This window comes from Marmota flaviventris, chromosome 11 (assembly GCF_047511675.1).
Source record: "Marmota flaviventris isolate mMarFla1 chromosome 11, mMarFla1.hap1, whole genome shotgun sequence".
Lineage (NCBI taxonomy): Eukaryota > Metazoa > Chordata > Mammalia > Rodentia > Sciuridae > Marmota > Marmota flaviventris.
This window is the reverse complement of record NC_092508.1, coordinates 71982895-72005654: the sequence shown is the minus strand read 5'-3', so window position 1 is coordinate 72005654 and position 22760 is coordinate 71982895. Positions and strand designations below refer to the sequence as shown.

At 42.1% G+C, this 22760-nt stretch overlaps 1 protein-coding gene across 10 annotated transcripts in view; it reads left to right on the top strand.

Moving 5' to 3' along the window:
- The window catches only part of Tanc1 (tetratricopeptide repeat, ankyrin repeat and coiled-coil containing 1), a 225795-nt gene that overhangs the window by 60187 nt on the left and 142848 nt on the right, over nt 1-22760 (top strand). For all 10 annotated transcript variants that reach the window (XM_071619154.1, XM_071619151.1, XM_071619157.1 and 7 more), the window contains exon 3: nt 22232-22311. In XM_071619154.1, the coding sequence (XP_071475255.1) occupies nt 22251-22311 (61 nt within the window). In that variant the 5' untranslated portion in view covers nt 22232-22250. The remainder of the gene's footprint in view (nt 1-22231; nt 22312-22760) is intronic.

Genomic DNA, 22760 nt, shown 5'->3' with positions numbered 1-22760 from the left:
TGAGATCCTGTCTCAAAAAATAAATAGGGCAGTGGATGTAGCTCAGTGGTAGAGAACCCCTGGATTCAACCCCCAGTAACCCCCACAAAAGGCAGTGAACACTGATTGGAGTCCCCATTCAGCTGGTCTCCGGAGTCCTGTGTCTTAAATTCCATCCATATTTTGTCAGATATTACATTTTACATGGGAGTGTTTTGTGGCCTAATGCTCATTTTTTCCCAAAACTTTCTTGGGCCCTAAATATTGGCTTGTGTATTCAAAAGACCCTTGAATGAGGAAACAGGTTAGTAAAAAGTTCCATGATTTTTTTTTTTTTTCTAATCTGAAATTGGTTCCTAAGGACAAAAAATTGAAAAGGCATAATTTCTCTGAGTGCAGTGGGCGATCTGACTGTAGTTATAAGGAACTTCTCAAACATCACTCAGAGCTCCTCTGGTCTCATTGACCTCTCTTTTTCCTTTCTGTAATTACAGAATAAGGCTCTTAAAACCCATGTAGGACCAAATACAGAATCTAAACTCTGTGATCTCATCACCACAAAAACAGGCTGTAGGAACTGTCCTTCTCACAGGAAGCTGCCTCCTTGTCGACGTCTGTAATTTCTAGCAGTGCTTTTATAGTAGTCTTAAATTCAGAAGGGACCTTTTCCCCTGGCCCTTGCAGAGGTAGTGTTGCACGTGGGTTGGTCTAGCTGGGAAAAAGCCAGAGAGCAAGTGTGTGTATATAACCTGTTGCAGATCGAATTTGAAGAGCACACTTGTCTGTGTCCCCCTCCCTGGGGGTGGCGGGGGGAGGCAGAGGGTCTCAGAATGGTCCTGCTTTGGGCTGTGATGGTAGGTCTGGCTACTTGTTTGTTGGTTGTGGTTGAGATGCAGGAGAAGCCTGACCTTTCTATGAGGCGTGCTGTGTGAAAGGAGGCAGCTGGGAGATGAACCCTTCCTCACCGCCAGAGCTAGGTAAACAGGCAGGTGACCTTGGAAGGGTGCACAATTGGAGGACACCCTGGATATTTGAGCTGCTGTTCACCAGGTGGTGCTGTCCTGCAGTGAATGCTTAACCAAACCAGCTAGAAAGGTCCCCCAGGTGTAGTAACAGCCTGGAGTACTCAGAAGCAAGGTGATCTGAGGCTTTTTTTTGAGGAAATATCCAATAATTGAATGGGGGTGACCAGCTACCTCCTGTGAGGTTCTCCTCTGTATTCTGCTCCAATGAGATCTCAGTTGTCTCTGAAGGGATTTGATGGAGACTGGACCTGTCCCCTGAATCAGTCCCTGGTTTCCTTCTAGAGAAAAGCTCCTGTGCTGTGTTCTCATCTTTGAAGTCCTGGTGGGTAAGGGGGTGGGGACATTCTTCCACCTCCTCATTATACAGACTTACAGGGAGGGAAAGGACTCCACCCAGTCTCTGCATGCACAAACCTATTAGTGCCTCTGCCCTGCCAAGATGATTTTGTTGGCCCAAACGTGACTACACATGATTCCGTCCTTCCTTTTGGCAGTGTGGCTCGGCAGTGTTGCTAAGATTGACTCAGGCCAGAGCCTTGTTGTCTGTGTGTTTGTGCATGGAGAATTCCCTTGTGTTTTCCATGACAGGTGTTTCAGCAAAAGGAATATTTCCAGAGAAATAGGCTGAGTCAGTTACGGGGAGCCTCTCATTGTAATCCCAACCAGGAAGTAGGCCTTGAGCATCTGACTCTTGTTGGGATAAGAGCAGGAGGGTGGTGGTGGATCAGACCAGCCCTTGAGAAACAGGAGGGCGGTCAAGGCAGATTGAGGCAAAGGCTGAAATGTAGGTAGCAGCCTGGTGTCTTGAGTGCAGACGAAGGACCCGTGAGGTTACTTGGTGCTGAGGCTGTTTGAGTGCCTGGAGGATGACCAGTCCCCACAGTGGGAGAGAGATGTTTCAGGGTGAGAGAAGCTGGACAGCAAAGGTGTGAAGCTGGGCAGTGTGTTTGGGAATGGTGAGTGGAGAGAGCTGGAGCTCGGAGGAGGAGTGAGGTGCAAAGGCTGGCGAGGAGGACTCGGGTTTGAGGGTTGGAGAAAGGCTCTTGGGCTCCTTAACCTTTCACTGTGGATTGGGCGACAAACCCACTGGCCTTATATAAAGAGAATCTGAGGGAGTGGAGGTAAACCTGACTTTGCATCAGTACCTTCATCAAGATCCAGCAAGTGTCAGCTTGGCTGTAGAGAGGTGTCCGCTCTTCCTACACCCTGGAATCCTTTCCTCTCCAACTCTGCTGCGTGGGGTTTCCACTGAACTCCGTGCTGTTTGTCCCCTGGGGTGGGTGTGCTGACAGGTTTTCTTGTTCGAGTTCTCCTGCCAGCCTTCTGTGGTCTGCTTGTCTGGAGGAGCTTTCCAGGTGCCTGGAGTGAGTGAGTGAGACAGCCACTGTCTGTTGTAGGCAGGTGGAGCCTGGGGTGAGGTGAGGTGAGCAAGAGCCCGGGGACGTGCTGATGCAGGATCCGTGCTAGGACAGGTCAAGTGTTCCCAGAGAGGGTATTTTCTGAAAAAATTTGAGGGCCTGCAAAGTAAAACAGGCTTTTATTCAAAGATGATTTGTTTTTAAAAACCAACATCTAAAATATTTTTTAGTTGTAGATGGACACAATATCTTTATTTATTTTGATGTGGTGCTGAGGATCGAACCCAGTGCCTCACACGTGCGAGGCAAGCGCTCTACCACTGACCCCAACCCCAGCCCCCCAACATCTCACTCTTAAAGCACTCTTATTAATAATGTGGAAGCTCTACCACCTCCTTTCAAAGCTTTTCTAATTTTATTGTGTCCATATCAGAGGATTTTATTTGGGGGGGGGGGTGCCTTTTATATGGTGTCTAGTACTTTTCCACTGAAAACTTTAATTATCTTGTTTTATAGTTTATATGCATAGTCATACAACTGCTAAAAATTTTTTAAGTTGTTTTTTTTTGAGACAGGATCTTGCTATGCTGCCTAGGTTGGCCTTGAATGCTTGGGCTCAAGAAATAATCCTATCTCAGCCTCCCAAGTAGCTGGGACTATAAGCACGCGCCACTGCGCCTGCCTTCAGATTTTTAATAAAGTTAGACTGACTATCTCTTCTTTATCACTGTCATTCTCCTGCTCCTTGTTTCCTATGAAAAATGTTGTCAGGTTTAATTACAAGCCTCCTTCTGGCTCCCAGGAGACAAATAAGGGAATGTTTACAACCTGCCTTACCTCTGGTGCTCCTAATAGTTGGCTTTTTGAGGTCGCGTCAGTTGAAGCTGGTGGCTTCTGTCCTCTTCCTGTTAAAATATTCTGTCCTACAGACTCCTGTTAAAATATTCTGAGTTATGTCGCCCCAACCCACTACCCCACTGGATTTCAAGGAGGAATTTGCTAGTTGTGTGTCTTTAAAAACTTGAGAAAGGTTTCTAAGCCTGGGCTGTGGCTTATGTGTAAGTTGTGAAACAGAAGTACCCACTTCAAGGGGACAAAGGGACGCTGGAGGCTCCTAGTGGGTGAGGTCTTTCATCATCCAGTCCTTTTTATTTGTGTTTCCTGTCTCCAGTGGTTAGCACGGAGGACAACTCAAGTGTTCCCTTCTTTCCTACAAGGAGAGAATTAGCTGAGAAATGGTTCTCTAATCCCATGTGAAGTGAGCACAGCTTGGAGAACTGATTCAGCTGCACTCAGCTGCCCACATGAGAAACAGGTGGAAACTCCCAGGACATGAATGATTGATTCCGGGCATGAAGGCTGACCCAGGCCCTTCTGTAGGTGTTGAAAATACTCTTCCATGGAGGGCTGGGGTGGTCAAGGTTAAAGCTGCTTCCAAACCTCTGTGAGGTTGGTTAGTTGTTTTCTTTCTTTCTCTTTTTGTGGTGCTAGAGATCCACCCAGGGTCTTGCCTATGCTAGGAAGCCCTCTACCACTGAGCTACATCCCCAGTCTCCCTCTGTGAGTTCTTGAAACATCCATGTGATGTGCCTGTGCACTTTGCTATCTGTCCTGTGTGACTTGCCAGCAGGATTTAATTCTCTGCACTCACCTCTCCTACCATATCCTGCTTATCCATAAGGAACAGTGACTATATTGCTCTTTAAAACTCTGGGGGATCCTGCTGAAAGGCAAAGCTTCTCAACAGGGTCGGGGCAGGGGAGTGCATATTAGGATCTCCTGTGAAGCTGTAAAAATTTAAATTCTGGGATTCACCCCACGTGTGCTGAATGAGAATTTGGGGTGGAGTCCCTGCTATGTGGTTTGTGCGTGCATGTTTTTAAATAAAGCTTAAGAGGAGATAGTGTGTATCCTCAGGTAAGACGGAGGGCCACATGTCAGATTAGTTACCAGAAGATCCAGTTAAATCTCCAGCTTAGATTCAGTGGTGCCTACAAAAAGTAAGTAGTATTTTTAGGGGAACACATCTCAGAATTCTCAAATGTTTGAGCCTTTTGCTATATGTGTCTGACTGTACTAGCTATTAATATTTGAGATGTTTAACTTTTTGAAAAATATTTGTATGTGGAGTTGACTTGAAAACAAACGCTTTCTTAGTCTGAACAGATGTTTGGGGGATTTTTTTTTTTTTTTTAACTTCACCAACTAGTTTCACCAGTTTATACTGCCAAGCCAAACATTTCCTCGCACCATAATATGTATGGTAGAACCATTTTATAACTTAAAATTGCATGGGAACAACATTTTCTACAATTATAACTGTACAAAGAATGAGATAAATGACATTGAAGAGCAATTTGCTAAACTCAGCAAGAGTTAGAGTTATTTTTATTTAGAAATCCAGGTGGAAATCTGCTGAAATAGACTTTTACAGGAGATTTGCATATTGAAACCAAGCCTTTCTACCTGTGCTAACAAATTTCACAAAGTTAACATTGAAACAGCAATTGAAGTATATTTTCCTTAGAGATTTATTGGACAGGATATTTATTTGGTAAGTTATCAGCTTTTCCTTCTCCAGGTTTTGTGTGCCAGAGATTTTTCTCCTTTCCTGGGATCAGGAAGTAGATAGGAATTTAATGGCAAAGATCGTGTTGAATGATTTTTTGTGGTTTTAAAACATGTCTCTGTGTTGCAAATTCCCTCTCTATGAAAGAAAACCTCACAACTCATTGCTATTTGAGGTTGGTTTTGGAGAATGGTGAGGTTCAGTTTTGAAGTTAAAGAATTTTGGAGTTTAGGAGGGACCTCACAGATGGCCTATCATCTGATTTCATTTGCCTCAACAATAGAAATTGCTTCTGTTGAGGTCACAGGTGGCCTCTGATAACTGAGCCCTGTGGTCACTTTGTAGCCCTGGACATGACTTTTCTGTAGCACTTGATAGTACTGCCCATCCTCACTTGAAGCCTTCCCTCTGGGTTCCTTTTTGTACATTAGTGACTGTTTTGCTTTTCCTTCTTTCATTTCTGCCTGGGTCCTGCTGTGTCTGCCCATATATGTTCAGGTTCTCTGGACCAAGTTCATCCTTGGTGGCTTTCTTTTTAGTCTGCTCAGCCCCTTTGGGAATCTCAGTACTTCCAAGGCTTCAGTCACTACCCATATTAATGACCCCCAAATCTCTGAGTTCACCACATCTCAATCTTTTGGACATTTCTACTTGGATGACTCATAGGCACTTTTAATGCAGGATATCGAAACTGAACTCATTTCCTCCTTAATTATCATCTGCTTCCTGTCCCTCTCCAAACCTCTCACCCCCATGTTTCCCTCAGCTTTTCCCATTTTGGTTGTTGGCTCTATTTTCTACCCTGTCACTAAAGCCAGAAATTTGTGACTCATGTTTCTCTCTTTCTTTGTCAGCCCCATATTTTAATTGGCAATTAAGTTCTATCATTTTAATATCCTAAATAAAAGTGGAAAATTTAAGTCATTCCACTGACATTTAATTGTGGGTTTTAAGACCTATAATTGGGCCTGTATACGTAGATATGAGACACTTGAGTCCATTTGTTATACACATTTTATGCTAGACACAGCCCTAGGCATTTGTCAAATATTATTTCTGATTTTCACAACTGTCCTTAGGTCTGCCATCTAGGTTCAGAGAGAGTAAGTATAGGCCCAGGATCACAGTGCAAGTAAAGAGCAGTGGAGTTGGAATTTAAACTGTGGGTTGGTCAGCCTGACTCCAAAGACTTTGCCATCATGCCACCCTGTCTTGCTCTGTTTGCATATTGCCACATGTTGTTTTAGACTTCTGTCAAGTAGGTTGATTCTGAGGGCAAGAATTGGGTCTTATTCAATTTTTTCCCTCAATCAAAATACCTTAAAAAAAAAAAATTTTTTTTTGGCTGGGTCCTGGGGATTGAACCAGGTATATGGTATACAAGTGCTCTACCACTGGCTACAACCCCAGCCCTTTTTACTTTATTTTGAAACGGCGTCTCAGTGTTGCCAAGGCTGGCTTCAAATTTTGATCCTCCTGCCTCAGCCTCTCCCACATAGCTGGGATTACAGGTGTGTGTCATTGTGCTTGGCTTGGAGATATATATATATATATTTTTTTTTGTTTGTTTGTTTTTGTTTTTGTTTTTTTCTTATCAGTGTGGCTGTGCTTTGGATGTGGTTTTTCCCCTCCAAAACTCATGTTGAAATTTAGTCCTTGTCTAAGTGTTGAGAGGTGGTGGACCTTTAACAAGTGATTGGGTTGCTAAAAGGGATTAAGGCAGATCTCAAGGGAGTTGAATTAGTTACCTTGGAGTGGACTGTTGTAAAGTGAACATTTGGAGGCCTCTCCCACTTTTTCTCCATGTTTCAGCATGAGACCCTCCTCAAATGGCTGCTGCCTAGCGTTGGACTTCAACTTCCAGACTTGTAAGCTGAACATACTTCTCTCCTTTATAAATTACTAGATCTCAATATTTTGTTACAGAAAACAGATTAAGGCAAGCACTTAAAGACATGACTCCAGGAACACTGTGGTCCAGGTTGCCTATGGTTTCATCCGTGGCTGTCTATGGCCAACCCTAGTGTTAGCTGTATGTTAGCCAGATAACCTGAGACAGAGACAGTGGGGCCGTGCTGCTTGCCCTCAAAACCTTCTTATGAAAATCAAAGGAGGTGGCATGAGGGAAAGTGCCTTAAAATCCAGGGGCATTTTTTTGAAAAGTTGTTTAGATGTGAGAGCTGATGGTTTGGCTAGTGCGGATGAGCCTCTCTTTGTTTATAAAAGACAGCGTGTGAAAATATAAACTCTCCGGATTTCTTAAGTTCACGCTGATTAAATCATTCACATGCAGGCAGTATTAAAGACAGAAAAGGCTCTTTCAAGGAAAGACCTCATGAAAGATAGTCCACATAGAACTAGTTTTTGTTCTTAGTAAAACTGTTTTTAGAACAGAACAGGTTATGATCTATACAAACCAGATGCCACATAGGTATACAGGTGCATTAAAGCACAGTCTGCTGAAGTTTTCTTTATTCTCTTAAGCTGCTCTTGGGAGGATGGCTTTGAACCTGCTGTGTTGTACCAAAATGAACTGTTTTGTTTCTTCTTGGGTCCTTTTGCCCTATTCTTAGGAGGACATGCTATTTTTTTCCCCTCTTAGTAATTCCCCCTTTCCATCAGAGTTTGGTAACAAATTTAGCCTAAGGAGAGGGTCCCTTCCAATATATAAAACTAATTTGTCGTCACTGTAGAATTTGGAAATTAACTTTCTGTGTCCTACAAAATTGCATAAATTTTGGGTCCAAACAGAATATATTTTGCAGGTTGTTTTGGTTGACCCTGACAGAGAACATACCTAAGTGGTCACAGCCAGTACTGCCCACACTTGATTATCAGAGACCTAAAATGTCAGATTTAGTGAGGATTATGCTGCTCCATGATGAAAAGATTCAGGAAGAATTTGTGTGACTTGGAAGGAAGGAGACCAGTGGTCTGGGAAGCATGGATCCTGAGGAGCTGCGGCAGGAACAAGCGGGGATCCTGAGAGACAGGAATCAGAAACTGGGCTGGGGCCCAGCAGTCTGTGGCTTAACAAGCCCTCGGGTACACATCAAGGGCATAGCTAATGTTACAGAAGTCAGCCTGGACACTTCTAGAGGAGACCAATGGAGGAACAGTGGGACCGTAGTCCTTTGCTTATGACATAAGCAAGGAGGCCATAGGATGTAGACTTTTGAGCAGGAACTTGGAACATAGGTGGTGAGTGCATTTTGGAGGTGGGGAAAGAGGAAGAGTTAGCAAGTTTAGTTTTGGACACATTGAGTTTGTGCTGCCAGGGTTGATGTCAGCAAGCTGGAAATGAAGTACAGTAGTAACACAGGCAGAACTATGGAAAAGATAGTCATTAGCATGGAGGCAGCAGTTGCAGAGGGCTTTTTGATCCTTTTCCCAAGGAAAGTGGTACAGAGAAAAATGAACCAGGGATAGCGATTATGTGGGATTGAGTGTTTGATATTATGGCATCCAGCTTTTCTGTCAGAATGATGAATGAATATGTTTAGGAATACCCAATTATGTCATTTAAAATAAGACCAGATTTTCGGAGCAGCATTGCACTTTTGCCACAGTGCTATCTCTAGGCTCCATGCTATGTACTGGGGACCTGTTGTCTGCCATTTTATCTTGGGATCCAAGGAGTAGGGTGCAAGGCAAGGTTCTAGTATGTGTTTTCCCCCAGAGGAGGAAAGGAAGTGAGATGTTGCCTGCTAAGGTCTGACCTGGAGCAGGCTGCTGAGATTCTAAGTCTCAATTTCCTTCTCTGTTGAAAGAAGATAATTATAGTTCCTACCTTGATGCTGCTGTGAAGACTAAGCAAGATATCTGTGAGATATCTTCCCCTCCTCCTGCTTCTGTGGCCAGTTGTTTTGTAGAATAAAGGTCTTATATTTGTAATAGACTTACTAGGAGATAATTTTAAGAAGGCGTGGTAGAAGTCTAAATTGGAGACGTGGTTTATTGTTTGCAAGGCATTATCAGCACTGGGAAATATGGGCTTCATTAGGTTTGAGAAAAGGCAGAAAGAACTTGGGAAGTTTTACTGCCTAAAAACAAGATTGATATTTTTTAAAAAAATTATTCTATATATTTAGCTTTGTTGCAGACTTGCATATTTTTCTGTAACAGAAAGATAGTTCATTGAGACCATGAAGACTTGGTGCATCTGTACGACATCTTCATTATTTGTAGAACAAGTTCACATGGACAGTCCAATTCAAAGTCATTTGAGAAACATATGTTCTGTTTTCCACTGGGTTCTAATTGGGCTGTTTTTCCTTAAACGCGGCTTTTGGACCACACACTTATGTTGGGAAATACTGCTGTGCTACATATACAAGAAATGTTTAAGGAACATTTTCATTTTGCAAACAAGCTTCTGAACACCCCCCAAGGCCCTGCCCTAAGAAAAGCAATCTGTGTGTGTATGTGCAGCATGTGTGGTTTCCACGCTACTTTGCAGTACCAATTTTGTTCTTTATGTCTGAGATACCTATCATACTGTCTGTATATGTGAAGTGGTGACAGAGTCTGTGAACAAAGGTTTTGCTGCAAACTCACTGAGGACTTTAGTTTAACCTTTCACTGGGTTTTAGAGGAAAAAAAAAAAAAAAAAAAAAACCTGATGTCCATACATGGCATGTGACCTTCCTTTGAATGTAAAGATTGAACTTCATAGGTTTGGTTAAGGTTTTATGGGAGTCCTAAAAATAATATCTGCCATTTCCAAACAAAGGAATTACTCTATAATTCATAATTCAGCTGGAGGGATTTTTCCCCCCTGTTGGGTTGGGTTTGATGTCTCCAGGTTTTTTGAGAGCTAACATCTCAGGTCTTTTAGAGTGGCACAAGGCTTGCATCTTTCTGGGAAGTTGGGCTGCTGCCACAGCTGAAATCATGAGCCAGACTTAGGTAATTTTATTAGTCTAGAAAAAGAATTGTGCTCCTGCAGCTGCTGTTGTAGTTTCTAACCATGCGAACAAAAACCATCTCAGTTACCCGAGATCCATGAGAAATTGGCGCTGGCCCAATGTAAGTCCATGTATTTTAGACTAAATTATATTTATCTTCCTGTGGGAATCCCCTGATTGAGGGTGTACAGCTGGGGAATGGCCTGTTGTATGAGGCAGCGGGCTGGAGAGGTGGTGCCTCAGGTACCAACCTCACTGTGAAGGAAGCTTGACTCATTTTACTGAGACTGTAGTTGCCAGGCCATAAATATTTTTGAAAAGGGGAGTGCACCAAGAAAGCATTAAAACCAATGGTGTGTTTAAAATACTCTTGTCCCAAATATGAGATGTGGCTTTCTCGTTTTTGTATGTTGTCTTACAATGTAAGTTTCCAGGAGCCTTTCTCCTGCAGTGCCAGGCCTGATTATCGCAGATGAGTTAGTATCTTGGTGGTGATGGACGTTCTTGTTAGATAGACCTTTTACAGACTACTTTGAAAACTAATCATGGGAATTGAAATTTAATTGTTAGCCATGTTGCATATGAGGAATACCTGATCCTGTTGAAGTGTGCCAATCTATAAATGACTGTTTTGTTTTCTGGATTTCAGGGGCTCCAAAAATGGGAGAGCTACCATTACTGGAGAAGCACCCGAGCTTTTAGTACCTAAGTCTTAAGCCTGATGCTCTGGGATAGAGTCCTTAACCTTTGAGGTTATTGATTAGACTGGGTGGGAGGTATTCTGTGCTCTTGGGTGGATGGAATAACAACAGAAGAAATCACAACTTTATTTCCACTAACCTCTAGCCAAAATGTGGTCAATAAAAACACATAACGCATAACATCGGCACCTGTCACTTTGACATGTAGAAGTTACAGACTTTTGTATCACATTGTTGGAGAGAGTTTGAACAGCCATACCCATTTGTTGCTTTAAAAGCAGTTGTAATTATTAGGCCTGCTGCTCTCTTATTTGTGTTGAGAAGCATCCATTACCATCCCAACATTGCTTTTCAAGTATTTTGATGTCGGTGTTTCAATATGATTCATTTTCTTTGTTATATTCTACTCAAAAGACATTAAAAAACATGATTCCACAATTTTGTCATATTTATTTATGTTTGCAGAGCTGGGGATTAAACCCAGGCTTTCCACATGCTGGGCAAGTGCACTACCACTGAGGTAACCCCCAGCTCTTCAAAAGCATTATTCTGGTTAGAGGTTCCAGATTACTGAAGCACCCAAGTTACAAATTTATAAAAAAGGATGGCACCCTTTTATCTTTCTTGCCTTGTTTTAAGACTGGATTTGTTAATATTTAACCTGAAACCTGGGTTTGTTAACGTTAAAAAAATCTCCTTATCACTTTTGGCTTTTGTTTTCTAGCATGACACGTCTGAGTTTTGTCATCTGGAGTTCTGGTATTCCCCGTCTGGGCTGTTGGAGTCAATTAAAAATAAAGCCATCATGCATACCCTTGTGATCTGTCTCAGGGGCCCTGGTGGCAGTTCCCTATAAGATTGCTTCCTGCAACCAAATGTTTATGGCTAAAAATGGTTTCCCTTATAAATCTCAGATGAGGACAGCAATGCATATGCTTATATTTGCTTTAGCTCTGGGGAGAGGGGATGCTTGTGTGGCTTGCATGAATTTGATTCAGTTCTCCGTTGCATTATCACTGCAGGCATACCCTAATTAAATTTAGAACTTGGTGTACAAGGTTAAAACCCTACTAAGTTTGTTAGACTATGTAAAACTGCCTAGAGAAAGAAATAGAGGGCATCAGACTATTTTTTTGGCACATTCTGTCACATCTAAACTGTCATACAATTCAGTCACTGAGAAATGGAGTGGCTTTTTGAGTTCCTCTTTAACATAAGAGGATAAGTGGCCAAGTGTTCAGAATGGGAGAAGCATTGCGCATGTGACACAAAGTTCTCTGCTGCAGATAATTCTTCCCCTTGGGGTTCTGGCCCAGCTCCCAGTGTTCTTCCCCTGTGGGCCAATGAACTCAAGAGCTCGCTCCTTTAGCATGTATTCTGTTGCATGGTGCCTCCAGGTCATAACACTGTAGTTTGAAAGAATTCAGATTAGTTGGACCCCTAGCAGAACTTGAGGGACAGATTTGAGGCATGGGGTTCTGCTCTGGGTATGTGGTCAAAAGTTAAATTTGGTGGGGGGGCATTTTGGGCAATTTCCCCCATCCGCTAATGTTTTATACTTCCTCACAAAGTCCCTGAGAACTAGTCTTTCTGGTTTTTATCCAAAAAAGGAGGCATAGCATAGAGACTGAATGTTCAGACTCTAGAGCCAGATTGCCTTGATGACCATATACAAGCTGTGTGACATTGGGCAAGTCACTAGCCTGTCTGTGCCTCTGCAAAGTGGTTGTGAGGATTAAATAACTACTTAGGTGCTAAGTACTCAGCACAGAACCTGGCAAGTGTGGTAAGGGTTGCTGGATGCACATTAAAATCATCTGGAGGAGGTTAAAAAAACTACATGGGTATTAGGAACTCCCATCCTAATGAAATTAGGTCTTGGAGAGATTATAACCTTGTTCATAGGCATTACAATTCACCAACAGAAGAGGAGGAGGGGATTTTGATGTCTTTTATTCGGGGGCATTAAGTGAAAGATTCATCTGTCAGCTACATAAGCAAGAGATTTTTCTGTAATGAATAGCTGCCTTTCATGGGGCATCTTTGAAGTTGTCTGACCATTTTCACTTTGAGGCCAGATGCAGTGCAATTTTAAAAATTTAATTCCTTTAGATTTATAAAACCAGAGTTCATTTGGCTGGCACTGATTGATTGAGTGCCTTTTAGCACTTTTGAAAAATGTCTTCAAGTTCTCTTCTCTTTTCATACTGAAAGCTTATCATTCAGACCACAGCCTTCTCTGAGGGGTTCCTTTTACTTTGGCGATGGTTTATCAGCTACTGTGACTTAATTGGTCTTGTTCATGAGAAATAAAGTTTTGCACTTAAAGTGATAGCACATGTTGGTGGAAGAGACCTGAGGTAACCCAGTCCAGCAGGAAAGGGAGCGGCAGTCCCATCAGGTGAGCCTTTGAAAGGTGATATAGCTTGCCCCAAATCACTGTGTGCGGATTGTCTCTTGTTCAGGGAGTTGATTTCCATACATCAAGAAGGTGGTCAGTTCAAGTCGGAGTTTGTAGCCCTGTTGTATGATACAAGTAGGAAGTGTAACAGGAAAGAGAAGGGACAGAGAAAATGCCATTCTCACAGTGTGGTAATTACAGAACTCAGGGCTGTAACAAGGCTTGGAATCTGGATCTTCAGGGAGGTGTACTGTGGCCCACGTTATGTGTGAGTGAGAATGAGACTGTGTTCAAGACTGTGGTCCATATTCAAACCCCAGTGTGTTCTTGAGTTTTTGTCCTCATGGTCTCTGGGACCCCGTGTTGGTGGTAGTTTCTGAGCCCTCATTGGCTGGATGTGTGACTTCTATATTGTCACTCCGGTACAAAGCCATTTTTGTGGCTTGTACACTGTGTTTTCATGGATACTTCCTGTCTTCTCTCCCCTGAGTTCATCAAGGATTTTGGAGGCAGCCGCTCAGTACCTCAACTTTTAAGTCAGATCTGGGTTCAAGTCCCTGCTCATCCTCCTCAGTTCTGTGAGCTTTACCATCCTTTGAAGTGGTCCCACATCCAAAATTTAAGATTCATTTAAAAGAACCAGACTCTCCAGCTTCCTGGTTTATTTGCTCCAACTGTGTTTGTTCTTTGATCTCTTAGAGATACCCTTGCTTTTCTCTCTGGCTGTTCTTCCAGGGTGTCACTCTCTTCCTGTCCATCTTGTTTCCGTGGCACAGCACTCCGAGCACTTCTGTGCTGCAGACGTTCTGATCATCACTGAGTCCTCTCATCCTCTGGGTGGTTCTTTCTTGGAGCCAAGCATCAGAGGAGGCTCCGCAGTTGCATCGTTTGGTCTGTACCCTGGTCTGCGCCTGGGCTGGCCCATCCGAGCTCTTCAGCTGTCCTTTGGTCTTGCACTTGCCTTCCTCTCCTTTTCTACAGGGCTATTTTGAACCTTCACTTCTTTCCTTATTTTATTTCTTCACTGAGGAGATGGAAACATGAACTTTCTTAGCTTCCTGTCCATGTTTGCAGACATTGTTGTCTTCCTCCTCTATCTTGACTTTGTCCCTTGTTGCTTGGCAGAGTAGATACTTTGGGGACATGTGTAGAATGAAAACACTGCCATTGCTGGTGCAAGGATGAGAATGGAATGATACCTTTTCTTAGCTGTCATAGAGTCACAGCCGAGAGTCCTATAACAAATGACAGGTTAACAAGAGACGAGCTCAACAATATGAATCCAACTTTTATGTGAAACAGGGTCTTCAGAAATGAGGACCCAAAGACCAGGGGATAACTGTCCACTTTTATGCTTCGGTTTGAAGAAAGTACCACAGCAGAACTGAGTGAACAAAAGGGTATGATGGTAATAGACTAAGGGGGGCACCCAGCAAGTCCTGTGTGTTCAGATTCTTGTACTGCTTCTGTAGTATTTTTATTTTTATTCCTGGTGTGGGGCAGGGCCCTCCTGGTATGAAAGCCTTGTGTATCAGACAAAGTGGGTCTGAGAATTTCCCTATGAACAACTCCTCCATGGAGAGGCAGGGGAAGGAACTGGTGTAATAATTCCAGCAACTGGTCTGTAATCCCAGCAATTTGAGTCTGAGGCAGGAGGATTGCAAGTTTGAGGCCAGCCTCAGCAATTTAGTGAGACCCTGTCTCAAAAGGACTGGGAATGTAGCTCAGTGGTTGAGTGCCCGTGGGTTCAAGTCCCAGTACTGCCCCCCTCAATAAAGGGGGTGGCAGGGAAACATTAAGGGAAAATTTCTAGGTTTTATGGCTTTCTTTAGGGGAAATGGTTTTCAGTTTCTATGACTCACCTAGGAAAGGAGGAATTCTGGTTTCCCTTGGGGAAGAAAGCGAAACAGGAGAAAGGTCAGAAGGTCAGAGAGACTTTGCATCTGAAGCCTATCATTCTCCTTCAGTTCAAAGTACTTGGCAGGCCAAAGCTAGGGCATTGTTTTCTGAGCCCCAACACTAGCTCAGTGCTCATTCCTCAATTAGAAAATCAGATTGTTACCATTTTTGTCTCTTATTAGCCCCAGAGAGCCTGGGCAAGCTTCTCCGTTGCTCAGGGCTTTGCATTTTAACTGAGGATGTTGAACTTACTTTAATTCATTGAAGAATAACAGTGTTTTGAGGCACAACCATTCCTTTTGAGAATTATAGATCGATTAAAATTATGTTCCTCCATAGCCATTCCTTTTTTTTCTAATTGTTTTTATTTTTGTAGTTGTAGATGGACAGCATACATTTGTTTTGTTTATGTGCTAAGCAAGTGCTAGGCGAGTGCTCTGCCACTGAGCTACAGCCCCAGCCCTCTACAACCATTCTTGATGTTAAAGTGAGAAAACATACTGTGGGGGTTGGGATGGGGAAAGTCCTGAGGCTTCCAGAGGCTCCCAGCTGTGGGGAGCAGGTGATAAGCAGGTAAAATGGTAGAAGGCTTCTAGAAGACAGCAAGGTGAGTGTCGAGGTGGCTTATGAAATTCTTTGCTTTTTCTAATAGAAGTGATACCTGAGTGGTCACAATAGTGATAATTTTGCAGGTATTTTGTCTCCTGTTAGGGAAGGAAGGTAAGACTTGGGTGGGAGCATATGTGAGAGGGAATTCAAGAGCCTATGGTGAGCAGGAGCTCACCACAACAGCCACTGTCCTCAGAGGCACAGCGATTATTGCCAGAAATGCTGCCCTTTGTTACTTCCTTGTCTGAGCCCATCCTGGTTTGAGAGGGAAAGTACTGATTTTAGATTTTGGCTTTTCTGTCATTGCCCCATCCCTTCTGGGTGCATATTTGAAATACCAAAATAAAACCTTCCTGTAGCCAGTGCTTCAGATGTCCTCACAGAACAGATGCTGTTCTGTAAATGTCCTGTTCTTAATGTATAAACTAGATAATTTTGACCATAAAATTGCAAATTAGTTCATGGTATCAAAAGAATTCTAATTTTTTTTTGTGGGGGGGGGTAGTCGGGATTGAACTTAGGGGTGCTTTACAACTGAGCTACACCCCCAGGTCTTTTTATTTTTTTGTCTGGACACAGGGTCTCACTAAGTTTCTGAAGCTAACCTTGAACTTGCAATCCTCCTGCCTCAGCCTCCGGAGTTGCTGGGATTATAAGCATGCACCACTGCTCTCAGCAAGAATTCCTAAATTGTTAATCAAAATCTCTTGCCATTGATTTTGATTTCCTTTCCACAGTAAACTCGTTACATTTATTTAAAGATACTTATTGCATATAAGGTACATTGCTGGTGCTATGGGGGATTTGTAGAGTTCAACCTTTTCTACCATAATTTTGATTGATAATCATATATCAGTATGAGGTGGGATACAGAATTGGAGAAAATACATCTTTTAAGTCACTGGAGCCTGGGTAGGCTTTACGGAGGAAGCAGGGTTAAAAGTTGAACTGAATAAATCCCTCCACAGTATATAAAAAATGACTTTTGTATACAGAAGAAAGTAGGTTTATTTTCCTCTAAAAATGAAATTTCTTTAAGATAGTTATAAAATGAGGACTTCTTTCAACAAAGTTGTGTAGTAATATTCTAGCAACTTTAAATGATGACTTTAAAGAGTCAGAGGTTTTTGTTTAAAAAAAAACTCTGTCTGAAACAACTTACATATATCTTACTACAGAATATTTTAATCACAGGTCAAAAGTGATTTTATCATAATAGTTTCCACCTAATTTTGAGTTTGAATTTCATGCCTAAAACTTTGCTTAAAAATTCACATTATTTATGAATGTAAATGTGCCTTCATTTTTAATGACTTAAATCTGAGGTCTTTTTGCCCAAGATAAATCTAACAATACCGAAAGGAACAGTAGAATTGGAGCTTCAGTTTATAGAATGGGTTTGAATAAAGACTGAATGATTGGGCTTTTGTGTTAGTAGAGAGTAAATTACAATTTGCTGGTACCCTCCTTCCCGGCTATGCAAGATAAGAAAACCTGAAAGCCAGTTCTTTCCTTGTTGTAATTGTTTTTCTGGATGTTTTTAACTCCTTTCTGGACGAAGCCTCTGCATCCTGGAGAAGTTCCCTTACCTTTCCCAGTTGCATTGCTGAGGGACCAGGTCTGTTGATTCCTAGATTTTTTTTCTACCACAGGGGGCAGAAATGTGAGAGGGATTCTAGAATTTCAAGCATTCATCCATGGGTAGCTCCCCCAACCTCCTGGGATCTTTCAGTGTTGGAGAAGTGGCACTTACTTTCAGGGCCCTTCTGTAACTGCAAGGTTTCCCATAAACTTCAGCCAACAGTTGGGGTGTCCCCTCGCCCCCTTTTGTGTTCTGTATTTGGCTTTGTTTTCTCTTATTTGCTCTATTCTGTATTATTTATCTTGTAGGCTGCTACAGACCTACTGCCACCACCCATTTCCTTTCTTTTGGTGAACAATGGATATTGCTAATACAAAGTTCTAAAGGCAGTCCTGTAGAAGACATGCTTACAACTAGATAAATTGAATTAACTAGGTTTAAAGAAACCTTATGAACGATTAACATTAAGGATGTAAAAAATAGTTCTTAATACTTTTATGCAACATAATTTTCAGGGTTTCACTTATAAATATTACTACTATGGCTTTATTTAGTTACATAAAAGCATCTTCAGGATTTTGATCTAAGGCCAATGAATGGTTTAATGGGAGATGGTTCTTAAAAAGTATAAGAGTTAGGTATTTGGGATAACTGGTCTGATTTTTTAAAAGTTATTTTAGGTGTGGTTAGGAAAGGATATTATGAAATGCAGCATTTATCTTCCCTCATATTTGATTCCCTGATGTCACTTTGGATTTAACTGAGTTTACTTGCATTCCTGGTGAATGAGAATATATAGGAATGCTCTCTGTCCATTATAAAGTGCTGTAAATATTGGTTGACTGCTTGATTCAGGAGGAAATCTCTCATCTGTGTTCATCGCAGCCTGGTTAAATCTGTCAACAATATTAAGAACAGAGTATGTGCAAAGCCTGTGTTATGGCTTCTGTTTGTATGTATTAAAGAATAAACATAGTCAGTGTCCTCAGCTCTGAGCTTGCACTTGAAATTGTAGATAGGCAGTGGCAGTATGGCACTCACAAAAAGGAGAATCTTAATGTTAGTGCTCTTCTGTGATTTCAGACAAGCTATGATATTTGCCATTGTGATGGTAAACTTAGGTAGATTGTGTTGTGTTTTGAAATTATCTTGTCATTTTTACCTGGGGTGATTTTAGTTACAATTTAGATGCTAATGTAATATGCTGTGCAGGATTCTGACACATGACAGAGATATGGTACCTTTTCCCCAAAACTTGATATGCTAAAGGAGAAATATCAGAAGTGAAAGTAAGCTTTTAATGGTCTATTTAACTTTTGGAGGTTTTAAGAGGAAGAGTCTGTGGCATCTGGGAAACATAGATAAGGAGTGATAATAGAAAATAAGGGCATTTAGTTGACTTCAAGTCATTAGCCTTCCAGGGGTAATGTCATATTAAAACCCCCTCACCCACCAGTGGTACTGGGGATTGAACCCAGAGGAGCTTACCACTGAGATACCTCTTCATCCCTTTTTATTTTATTTTGATACAAGGTCTCTTTAAATTGCTGAGGTTGGCCTATAGCTTGCAGCCCTCCTGCTTCACTCTCTGGGAGTATAGGCAAGTGCCATCATACCTGTCTTTTATTTTCTTTTAAATGAACTTCATAGGAAATTTTCTTCTAGTTTATTTCAGTTGCAATAACCTAGAGGTTGACCTTTCTTCTTATTGGAACTCATAACTTGATAGCCTAAAAATACAGCCCTTTACCAGTTGAGAGCTGAAGAAGCAAGAAGATCTCCCTGACTCCTCCTGCCCTTTCCCCTGAGCATTGTCATAAAGGAGGTTTTTACTTTCTTGCCTGAAAGTAGGTCATAAGACCTTCATTCCAAGGAGTCCTGCCCTGTACCAAGAGGCCAGGAAGAATCTAAACAAACAGGCCTAAGTACCTTCCTCAGTACTGTCCTGAGTTCTTTCTCATCATCTGCGTGGTTCTCCAGTAGCAACTTGATAGCTTCTGGCAGTTTCTGTTCGATGTGTGGGGCTCTAATCAGCTGGGTCTGAATTACTGTGTCTGGAAGGCTGGTTTACATCATTCTTGTTTTTGTTCTTGTTCATGACAGGTCAGCGTTGACCTTTTCAGGGGAAAAGTGACAGTAGTTGAAGTTACTGCTGGAAGGGAAGTGTGAGAGAAAGCAGAGGGTGTATTTAGGGAGCCCTTGCTGGCTGCCATCACAGGTCTGCTTCATGGTGGCATTGCCACTGAAGAATTTACCTTTGTCTTATTTTTGGTCTCCTAACTGGGGTCATAAACTCAGTATTCTGAATGTCTTAAATGGATGGGAGTTGGCAAAGTGACTCCCTTTGACAAAGCTCACGAAAGCTTTTGTTTAAAGCCAGAGTACCGGTTTATTAATTTATGCCCTGAATCTTAGCACAGGTCACACAGTTGTAGTGACTGGACCAGTACACTCTCTCCCCACTGTTGGCAGCTTAAGAAAGGAACCAAATTACAGAGTCAGAACAAGGGGAAGTAGTTGTGTCACACCAATGTTTAAGAGTATCTGGCTCTGATAGTGCACTGCATCCATTTCCAGAACTCTGTGGGGTGTATGTTCATAAGTTCATAGATGCTGTCAAGTGTGCTAGATAGTCTTCTTTGGAATATACAGTGTTGGCCTCTAGCCTTTTCTTACAGCTGCTCTTTCTAACCATTCCCTTTCAGATGGGCACAATCTTTAGATCTTTTCATAAATATCAGGTTCCAGTTATGGATGCTAGACCAGGAGTATTGGGACTTCCAAATGACTTTGAATAGCTCCATGTGGATCTTTGCTAATTTCAGAACTGAACTTTCTGGGAAGTCTTATTTTTTCCTTTCCCATGTGTGTGTTTGTGTAAGTGCATGTGTACATGTTGTAGTGGTATTAGGGTCCTTGCTTTTGCACTAGGTATAATCCGTGAGTTTCTCTAGGTAACTGAACACTTTTAGAATACAATTCAAGCTCTTTCCCCAGAGTTGCTATTTATGGAGGAAAGCAGGAACTGGAAGAAAAAAATCAGCAGATATTTAATATCCTTTTTCACTTACCTCAAGACCACAGATGTGGAAGATGCGACTATCTTGAAAACAGTTGACATGCTCCAAATCAGCAAGCAAGTTGTCTGGAACGAGACACCAAAGTCAGTGTCACCTTGTCCTTGCTGTGTGGCATGGATGTTCTGAGTGACAGGTTAGATCTGCTGCAAATTGGTACGCAGCTTCATGGACATGATGGGGCTTAGCTGGTCAGACATCCAGGTAAATACAGGCCTCTGGAAGAGTCACCACAGGTTGTACAAGGGGCTGTGGAGAAGCCTTGATGGCATGGCTGTCAGTATTTTTTTTTTTTTTTAAGCCTGTAGTCTTTGCTTATTACAAACCCTGAAGCTTGATTGATTACAAAAAGAAAATGTCTGTGTGTATTAGGCATTATGTGTTTAATTTCTCCTGTCTTTTTTTTTATATTACAACATTTTGCATGTTTGTTTAAAGCAGGAGAAGTTTGTTTTGCCACAGGTGCCCTATATGGAAGCATACATGCCCTCTTCCAGATTCATTGTTGGCTTTTTACTGAAACCTAGGTCTTTTCACTAGGACCCATTTAAGTAGCATTTAAAAAACAGAATTAGGCTATGAGCCACCCTCTTTGTGTGTAGACTTGTTTGTAAGGCGATTTAACCCTAATAACCACTATGGCTTTTTCCAAATTCTCCCTAAGATATTATCTTCCTAGTATCCCTCCGTTTTGTTTGTGTGTTTGCCCGAAGCTTTTATTCATCTGAGAGGAGAGTCCAGCCAGCCAGCCAGCCAGCCAGCCAGCCAGTTGAGCAGAGGAAGGCAAACCCTTGTTGGGCCTCTGCAGATTTGGATTCTGGCCCTGCTGTAATTAGCTGAGTGACCCCTGGGCAAGTCCGCCTCCCAGGGTCTCTGTTTCTTCATCGATAAAACAAAGCACTTGGAAAAATAAATACAAGCCTGGGCTAAATGATAAGAAAGGTCACTCTGCTTGCTTATGTTGTGTGGTTCTGTGAATGGCAGCACATTGGGGCTCCTTATCCTTCTCAGTGAACCCCACAAAACCTCTGCTTTCCTCCAGGAGTTGAGAGGTGGAAGGGGGTGTTACTGAGGCATTTTTGAAGCATTCAAGTTAGCTAGGCAGGTTCAGGAGCCTTTTTCTACTTAGCTCCTCCCTGCCCTCCACTCCCCCAGCTGTTCAAGAGCCATCTGATTGCCTTCTACTTTCCTCACTTAGTGCATCAGCAAAGTTGGGATGGTAACATGACCCACAGGATTTGCTAGTGTTTGGGGTTGTCCAGCCATCATCTGAGTTAGTGAGCGAAGAGAGAGCTGAAGGACATTAGCTTCATGATGAAATAATAGTCTTATTGTCTGCCTCTTGCTATAGGGATGGTTTCCTGTTTCATCTCAGGCCTAGGCTATTGTGTTGTGTTTACAAGCCCAAGAAAGCCCTGCTTAAAAATACAGCTCATTCTGATAAAGAATTTGATCATAATGCCACAGCCCCTTCTACATGCCTTCCTTTCCCATCCCAAAGTCTTAACTATATATAGTAAAAACATACAGGAGTGTGTGCTGTTTAGACATGTTGCCTAACACTAGGGTTAAAATGTGCTCCCCTTAATATTTGTGCTCCCCTTGTATTTGTTCTGCAAATGCTTATTATTCCATTTCAATAACTTTTCAAAATGTTTTCCTTGTGATTATTTAGTGAGTAGTACATGTAAAACATTACCTTAGGCCACAGAGCATCCTTATGAACCATTATCTTTTTGACTTCATCTTCTGACATTTCCTTTTTTTGATGAACTAAGGTTGGAAGATGGTATTACCACGCCAGATATCTTATAGTAGTGTACCCAGGTTTAGCCTCAGAACCTTAATCAGATGTGGAATGCTGAGAATGCACTAGTGTGTTTTTCATAACTTACATATACAAGACAGTAAACTTCTGATCACTTCATTAAAAGTCGTTAAACATTTCTTGTGTCTTCATATTTAGTTTCCCACCAGTTTGTTAACAGGAATCTGATAAAACTATAGGTGCTTTTGTATTATCTAAGTGATCTGTATAAACACAGGTTACCACTTAACGTCAGTACACAAGTTGTATTCCATCTTTTCCAACCTTTAACTCCTCTCCCTTCCTTTTCTCCTCAGAGACCAAAGAGTGTTGAAAATGTTAAAGGCTGTGCTGAAGAAGAGCCGAGAGGGAGGAAAGGGAAACAAGAAGGAAACGGGTATGTGTTTAGGAATGGGTTGGGCAAGCACCGTGGGCAGTGTTGGGTAGCTTGGCTCAGGCCGGGTGGATGCTTCTCTGGGGAGTGGGTCAGACAGGGTTAGAACAAATAGCATCCTGGTGGCTATGAGAAACTCAATATATGCCCGAACTTTCTTGTGAAAAGTGGGACTTTGAAAAATTGAATTTGGGTTATGAACCAAATCCTCCCCGCCAGAAGTCTTTAAATGTTCATCATTTTAGCAGGTCATTCAGATCCAGAGGCAGTCAGAGTTAAAGATATTAAGGGATTTGATTTCTAGAAAGCTCTTTCCCATGTTCCACATGCAGTTGCATTTTGTATGCTTGACCAACTGTTTGTTGGCTGACTGAGTCTCATCTTTTTGAGTATCAGATTTTACTCCTAACAGGTGTACTTCCACTTACTGCCGGACTGCTAGTTTTCCTTTT